This window comes from Camelus dromedarius, chromosome 9, assembly GCF_036321535.1.
Source record: "Camelus dromedarius isolate mCamDro1 chromosome 9, mCamDro1.pat, whole genome shotgun sequence".
NCBI lineage: Eukaryota > Metazoa > Chordata > Mammalia > Artiodactyla > Camelidae > Camelus > Camelus dromedarius.
The window spans coordinates 70,462,714-70,470,767 of NC_087444.1; the positions used below are offsets into that span (position 1 = coordinate 70,462,714).

The following is an 8,054-nucleotide window of genomic DNA, read 5'->3' on the forward strand; positions in this document are numbered from 1 at the left end:
TGGGTTTTTAAGAACCGGGGTAGGGGGTGGGGGTCTTAGGTCATTTGTGGTTGCTAATTGTCTTCACCCAAAGGAAAAGGAATCATTCTTGTATTTTGAGGACAAGAGGTAGCTTCACAACTTGGAGAAAGGCATCCACCAAAATCAGGCTTCTAAGGAGACTGGGAGATATAAGTGCTATTGCCTTTGATATTTATATTTCAGAGAGATGGTTCCCAGGTCCGTGTGAAAGACATTTCCTGGGTTGTAAAACTGGTGAGAGGCTTTTAAAGAGATTTATATGCATCTCAAAAGGGCAGAGAAAGAATGTACAATGGTAAGTTTTATAAAGTAAATGCACTAAGAAACAGGAGGTCGGGGCCACTGTGGTTAGACCATCCGGATTCTGGAAGGGCTAGGGTGAGAAGGAAGTCAGTGGTTTAGAGGCAGGAACAAGTCCATCTAAAGTTTAGTTAAGCTGAGGGAAAAGTTACAGCCCCTTGGTCATGCTCTATACAGCTGGTCTGCTTGGGTTCAAATTCAGACTCCACTGCTTATTAGCTTGGTGACCTGGGGCAAGTTACTCAACCTCTCTGGGCCTGGTTTCCTCATCTTATAAAATGCAAATAATTTATACTTAATTCATAAGATGGTGGTGTAGATTAAATGTGTTAATCCAAGTACAGCACGTAAGCCAGTACCTGGCACATAATAAATATATTACTTGCTGTGGGTTAAGTTACTTTACCATCCCGAGCCTGGGTTTCTCCAATCATCCCATCCGAGAATTCACATGTAAAATTAAATGAAATAATGGCTGCAAATAACCTTAGCACAAGCCTGGCACCTGGTAAGACTCTTAAATGACTAACATTCCTGGAACTATAGTTACTATTACTGATATTTGTATTGTTTGTTGTTCAGGCTCTTATTCCGTATTTTGTTACTATAATCACTATTTACTATTATTTTATTTTATTATTACCTCACACTACCCCCTATTATTAATAGTAATATTGGCAATGTTATTATTATTATTTCACTATTCCCCACATCTGGTCCCCTCCCTCAAGCAGTCTCAAAGGCTGCCAGGGCCTCTCCTTCCTAAGCCAGGCTTTTCCTCCCTGGGCCTCTACGCCTTCATCTGATTGGAGGAGAGGCGGGTGGGGCTCAGGCCCCAAGTCTCCAACAGGAAGCAAAGACTGACAGCAGCACCTTACATCCCTCTGGACAGGTGGGACGCCGGGTCAGAGCCACTGAATGAGTCCTAAGAAACCAGACAGATGGCAAGGTGGGCGGGGCCTGGGGAGGTGTACAAACCTGTGAAACATGCATGGCTCCCAAGCATGGCTAAAAGCCCTATTCACCCCTCCATGCTGCTCAATTGTCTCATCCGGTCTCCCCCTCACCAGTGGGATCGTCCATAAGTGTGGCTCCACCTCAGAAGACAAAGGAGTTGAAAGCCAACATCCCCCAGGGCTGTGACTTGGGATCTCAGCTTCTTTATCTGCTAAAGGTCTTGACTTTCCCATCCTAGCCCAGTTTCAGGTTAGTGTAAGCAATGAGGTAAAAATTACTTCTTTAAAACACTATACAAAGTAAACGTTTATTGAAGCCTTTATGTGCCAGACATTGACCGCACAGAGGCCTAAGGTACAGTCCCTGCCCTTGAGGAGCTCACAGTCTAGAAAAGAAGACTCCAAAACGATTCCCACAAAGATGGAGGGGCAGGGGGCAGAGCCTTCAGAGGACGGAGCCATTTTGTGAGCCCGCCTCTCCTATTCCAGGTTGGCTGTGAAAAAGCGAATAGGAAGCTTAGCATCGTCTATCCTACCTTCCCTGGGACAACTGACTTCCCTCTGTCCTAGGCACCGAGAGGAGACCAAGGAAAGACAAAGATGAGGGGGATGCAATTGATGCCCTCAAAAAGCTAGGACACCCTGGCAGGATGTATACAACGGTGACTTTATTTCCCGAAGCCGCAAACCAGTGCAGCAGAAGCTGGGGGGGGGGGGGGGAGGGGGGCGGAGGGGAGGAGACTGGGAGAACAGGGGCTGGGCCAGCCCAGTCCAGTGGTGAGAGAGGGAGTAATGGGAAGAGAGGGGACCCAGGGCCGAGGAAGTAGGACAAGAGGTGGAGAAGCTCAGAGTAGGATGCCGGCAGCCGCAGCCAACAGAAGAGCAACCCACCCCGCCGACGGAGCTGCAGAGCCTTTATTATGGGCCTCATCTTTTATAGGGTACTGCCCCATATTCCTACGGTCCTGGTGGCCACCGGCACCACCAACCGCTGGCACCTCTTCCCGGGAAGTCTCAGGTTTGACCTCTGGTGGAGAAGTCTGGCTGGTAGGGGCCGGGGTGGGTTTGGTAGTGGTGGTAGAGGTGGAGGTGGTTGGTGCTGGGGTAGAGGTAGTGACGGAGGTGGTTGGGGCCGCAGTGGTGGACCGAGGAGGGGGCAGCAGGACAAGGGGCGGGAATCGAGGAGAGAAGTAGGTCTTGTTGCGGAGGTCCGAGTTACAGCGGGACCCCTGGCAGCAGGAGCCGCTGAGCATGAACCCCGGGCCTGTCACCGAATCCCGGGTGCAGAACTCATCCTGGACGCAGCCCCGGACAGGCAAGGATACAGTCACATTTGCTGCAGGAGGGAGACACCGGTAGGTCCGTGATTGGAGGGAGGGCACAGCCAGAATGAAACTTAGGGGCAAGACAAGAGCAAGAACCCCCAAAACAGAGGACAGAAGGGCTCTTCATCCAATAATCCAAAAGTCTCAGTTCAGGCCCCACTTTGAAAAACACCGTCTCACTGTCTTTGGTGCATGGTGGACCACATTTCCCACAGTACTTTGAGAGGAAAAATGTGTAGGCTGAACTACAAGTCCCACAATGCCTTGGAAGAAAAGTTTGGACTGGGATACACTTCTCCAAAGAGCACTGCCCCACTCCTCCCCATCTCCCGCCAAAATTCAGTCAGAGTCAGAACTACATCTCCCATGATACACCTGGCAGACGATGGCATTCGAAGACCATCTCCCATGGTTCCCTGAGGCTGAGGACAGGAGGCTAAACGGCGTTTCACCTAATACTCTGGGACATGTGGCGACCCTAACCCCTTCGGTTTTAAGGAGTCAGAAATAGATTTCCCACGATACTGGGCAGAAGCTTGGAGGCTTAAATACGTTTCCCATTGTACGTCCTCCCAATTCTGCACTGGACAGGCCTCCATGGAAATTAATTTCTCCCAAAACTCTAGGCCAAAAGCATTCCTATTTCCGCGCTGTTTTGGGGAGAGGGCTGCATTTCTCACTATGCTTTAGGACAAGCCAAGAACGTAGGCCTACAGTTCCCAGAATGCACCAGAGTTGGGGGAACTCTTTGGGTAAAGAGCTATCTGCCGCCCATGAGGCCTCAAAAAGGCTACCACAACCCTTGCAGACCCAGCGCTCCAGAGCTCGCTCACCTGCAGTCAATGTGACGTTGCCGTCGAAACAGCCCTTGTAGCCGTGGTCGCTGGCGTTGTAGCAGCTCACAACAGGTGGCGCCGTACCCTGGCACGCCTCGCGGCTCAGCCCCACGCAGCTGTAGCACTCGACGCCGTTGGGCTCGTAGGCACTCTCATTGCCTGCGAGGGGAGCGAGGAGGAAGGAGGAGGTCGAGGGGGTTCAGGAGGCACAGCTCTACTCGCCGTCCCTGTAGCCGAAGGCTCTGACCCTCGACGTACAATCAGCTCAGCCTCTGGCCCCGCCCTGTACAGTGGCCCCGCCCATTGATCATAGCCCCGCCCCTAGCTTCTCCGTACGTCAACAATAAAGTCCCGCCCCCTGCCTCGAGGCCCCCGCCCCCAACCCGCGCGGCGTGCTCCCCTTCCAGCTTGTGACCGCCCCTAGCCGCCCAGCCCCGATGTGGCTCCGCCTCTGGGCCTACGGCCCCGCGTCCACCGACCTGCAGGGTTGAGCGCTCTCGAGGTGAGGTTGAGCTTGGCGTTGCAGCGGTCCTGGGAGCACTGCTGCAGCTGGATGAAGGCCAGAAGCCCATGAAGGTCCAGTCCGCGGTCATTCTTGCCGGGCAGTCCCGAACCGCAGCCCCGCACTGCCACCGAGAATTGCCCGTGGACTGTAGAGAGGGGAGAAGGCGGGGTCAGAGGGCCGGGGCCTCTGGGCGGGGCCTCGAGTGGACCAGAACGAGAGGATAGACCCGCAAGTGTAGCAGGGCTGGGGCCTCAGAAAAAGCCGCTCCGAAGGGACATCCTACAGACCGAGGGGCGGAACCTCAAAGAGCGGAGTGCGAGGTGAGAGACAGGAAGAGAAACACGGGACACAATCGACGCGGGACGGCCAAGAGTGGAGCTAGGACGGGGCACGACCATAGAGGGGCAGAACCGCAGAAAGCAACATCAGAAGAGACTGAGACTGACAAAAAAGGCACGGGATCAGAGACAGATAGGGACTTCTAGGAGCTGTGGCCTCAGACAGGGGCGGGTCAGAGGGGCGGAGCCTCAGCCTAGGGACCCTAGGAGAAGACCCCACTAGGGATCTGCAATACCAAAGACCCCCTTGAATATGGGAAGCTGGATTGATGGGGAGAGGATTCTGGCAGGGACAGAAGAGGGCAGGGAGATCTCAATGGTGCAGGGAAAATGGATAGGGTGTGCCCTTGAAGGAAACGAGGTCCCAGATCTGGGTACTCCCAGTTCACCCCACCTGTTCGCAACTCTCCTCACCGCTTTAAGCCCTAATAGTGTGTTGAAGGGCTCAGTCCAGGCTGAAAGGGAGGAATCAGGCTGCATTGTGTGGGGTGTGGCCAAATTCAGAGGGAGGAACGGTACTATAAGGAGGCGGGGCGCGGATGGAAGAGCGTGAAGGGTTACGAAGAGACCCCGAGAACCCACTCACTAGTCTCCACCGCCCCTACGGCCTCGGTGCATACGTCCACGCCCGGCGGGCACTTCACGGTCTTGGTCTTCTGCGGAGAGCATCCGTCATCTGCTTTCTGCACGCAGCTGTAACACTCCAGGGCCTGCACTCCTGAGGGTGCAGGGACCGGTAGAACTGAGCGATCCTTACTGAAGCCTCTTCCCCCAAAGGAGAAATAGTCCTTCCCACTCCCTCTGTCTCTGTACAATCCTACTGCACACCCTTTTCCAGGGCAGGGGTAAGAAAAACCTCCCCACAAATCTGAGGCCATGAGATACATTGTGTCCCTTTCCTTCAAACCCCCTCTGTCTATAGTGGAAGCATCTTTTCCAGAGCTTCCTATGCCCAAGGTGGAGGAACCCCTGCCATGGATGAAGGGGCTCCTTCCAACAGTGTTCCACTCAGGATGGGAGAATTTTACCCACAGTCAGATCGGCTCAGTGAGTGATCCCTTCCCACAGCGCTCAGGATGGAAGAAATTTTCCCACAGCACCCCCGGCCGGAGAAGCCGATCTTTCCCACAGCCGGTCTGCTCAGGGTGAAAGAACTTTTCCCACAGCCCCCTCTGCTCAGGATTGGAGATCCTTCTCACAGCCCTGTCTGCAGGGGGTGGGGGAACTCTCCTCCCTAGAGCTCCCACTCAAACTTTCCCAGCAGCAGACTCACCTTCTCGAAGCAGCAGTGGCAGCAGCAGCAGCAGCCAGCCTGTAGTCCAGATCACTGCCCGGGTGCCTGCTTTCCTGGTGGGGCCCATGGTTCCAACCTGCTCTCTCGGCTTCCCCCCTAGGTGTGCCGCCTCCCAACCCTGGCCCTCTTACCTGAGCCCAAGATGAGTAACCTCCCCGCAGGCAACCCTGGCCTTGCCCAACCAGGCCAAATCAGCGTCCGCTGTGGGGTGCGACACCCGCCCCTGGGTGCGTCACCCACAGCTGCCAAGGAGGGAAAGGGCGGGATTCAAGGTTCCCTGGCAGTTCCCAGGAGAAAGTCTGTGTGTTTGGGGGGGGGGGGGGAGAGTACTGAGGCTCACAGAGAGGTCTACTCCATACCTAGCATTCAGTAAATACTGAATGGGTGCCTGCAGCATGCCAGCTTTGAGCTGAGTGATGCTGGAGACTAAGACAGAACCAGCACCTGTCCTCACAGAGCTCACAGTCTGATGGGGGAGACAGATATTAATCAAATAATCATACAGATTGTTATTTATGAGGACAATGAAGGAAGAAGTGTAGGGAGCTACAGGGTGGTGTGGAGTCTAGAAGTGGGGGCTGGTGGGTGAAGCTTCCCTAAGGGTGTAAATGGAGTTGCCTTAGGGTCTCAAAGACTTGAAGGTTTAGTCCGTGAGGCTGGTGGGGAGTGGGAGGGGCAGATCCCATTAGCAAGCAGAGGGAGCAGCCTGTGCAAAGACCTCTGTGGGAAGTAGCATGGACCATTCAAAATACAGAAAAGAGCAGTATGCCTGGAGCTCAGAAGGTGAGAAGAAAGAGGTGGAAAATGAGGCAGAAGAGCCAGGCAGGGGCGAGATCATTCGGGGCATCACAGGCCCTGAGGAGAGATTTAAATTAATTCTGAGAAAGATGGAGAATGTTTCAGGGGGTATAAATAATCTGGGGGATACAATCAGATTTGCTTTTTAGTCTATAAGTCTGGCAAGTGATGCAAAAACTGGTCAAGAGATGAAAAGGAAAGAGGGAAGAGTGGTTCCCTAATCCCATGGAATTACATGGCCATGAAGACAGACCAACTACTGGTCTGGGCAGCAACGTGAGTCTCGTAATTCTATGTTGAGTTTGGGAGACCTTAAACAAATAAAAGATAGCATGTGACTCCATTCCTATGTCTAGAACAGACAAAACTAATCAGTGGTGAGAGAAATCAAAACAGTGGTTACTTTGGGGAGGGCACTGCCCCGGAGTGAAAGTAAGGAGACCCCACTATCTTCATCTGGGTGATAGTTACATGTGTGTACAAATATGTGATGAATCACCAAGCTGTATGGGGTCTACTTATGCACTTCAATGACTGTGAACTATTCTTACAAAAAGAAATGGGGGGTGGGGTGTAGTATAGCTCAGTGGTAGTGCTTGTGCTGAGCATGCACAAGGTCCTGGGTTCAATCCCCAGTACCTCCATTAAAATAAATAAATAATAAATAAATAAACCTAATTACCTCCCCCCTACTCCCCCCAAAAAGAAAAAAGAAGTGGGGGGAATACCACTGTGGCCTCTATTTAAAAAAAAACAAAACTGTAGAAGGAGTGAGAGAGAAGACCAGGAGACCAGGGAGGGAGCTGAGCAATCTCCCATGTAAGAAAGAAAGAAGCAGCCCCTGGCAGCTGGGAGTTGCCTGGAACTCACAGTGAGGCCTGGGCCCTCTGTTACACCCCAGCATCAACAGAACACTAACATCAGACGGGACCACCCAGTGACCTGGATGGAGAGAGATACACAATCAGGACCATTGCCCGAACACAGAAAGAAAGAAACAAACAAGAACACTGTGTGAACCACGAAATAACTAAGCATCTCCATGTATAAGCAAACATAAGTGACTGTATTGTATTGTATTGTATTATATTATATTGTATTATATTATATTATATTATATTATATTATATTATATTATATTATATTATATTATATTATATCATATCATATCATATTATATTATATTATATTTTGAGCTACAGCTTTAACTGTGCTTTGTTTCTCCTGACTCATAGATAAGATTTAGCTATGGCGGGAAAAATAGCGGCTGTGTTCATAAAGATTTTATCCATTCCCCTGACCCCGTAGGGCACCCCTGTTCCCCAACAATGACTATCACTTCAGTCACCTAGGTTGGGTCACCTGGCATCAGGCTGAAGCTCAGAGAGAGAAAGTGAATGACTGATCATGAAGTCATTCAGCACTGCCCCCTGACTCTCTGCCCCCCAGCCTTGAAATCCCAGCCCCACTTATGGTTTGCTGTGTGACCCTGTCTAAGTGTCTTAACCTCTCTGAGCCTCTGAGGTGTCTGGTTTCTAATGAAGGAGAGTCTTTCAGGGTGGAGTGAGGCAGTGGACAAAGTATCAAGTCTGAAGTCAGACAGACTGAAATTTTAATCCTCTCTGCTGTGTGAACTCAAGCAACTCCATCTCCCTCTCTGAACTTCAGCTGCCTCCTTTGT

General features: G+C 51.7%; 1 protein-coding gene across 1 annotated transcript; it reads right to left on the bottom strand.

Annotated features, from left to right (window-relative positions):
• Positions 1–1,571: 1,571 nt before the first annotated feature.
• LYPD3 (LY6/PLAUR domain containing 3) lies at positions 1,572–5,736 on the bottom strand. The gene is made up of 5 exons (XM_031458767.2): positions 5,555–5,736; positions 4,868–4,999; positions 3,918–4,088; positions 3,436–3,597; positions 1,572–2,613 (listed from the first exon to the last, which is right to left on the bottom strand). The coding sequence occupies exons 1-5, from the start codon at positions 5,640–5,642 to the stop codon at positions 2,123–2,125; spliced, it is 1,044 nt and encodes a 347-aa protein (XP_031314627.1). The 5' UTR covers positions 5,643–5,736; the 3' UTR covers positions 1,572–2,122.
• Between the last annotated feature and the right edge of the window lie 2,318 nt (positions 5,737–8,054).

Excerpts from the sequence above, each read along its gene's own strand:
- LYPD3 (XM_031458767.2), bottom strand. The coding sequence starts at position 5,642 with ATGGGCCCCACCAGGAAAGCAGGCACCCGGGCAGTGATCTGGACTACA. Across the intron at positions 5,000-5,554 it reads GCCACTGCTGCTTCGAGAAG|GAGTGCAGGCCCTGGAGTGT; the intron begins GTGAGTCTGCTG and ends CTGCACCCTCAG. Across the intron at positions 3,598-3,917 it reads GAGAGCGCTCAACCCTGCAG|GCAATGAGAGTGCCTACGAG; the intron begins GTCGGTGGACGC and ends CTCCCCTCGCAG.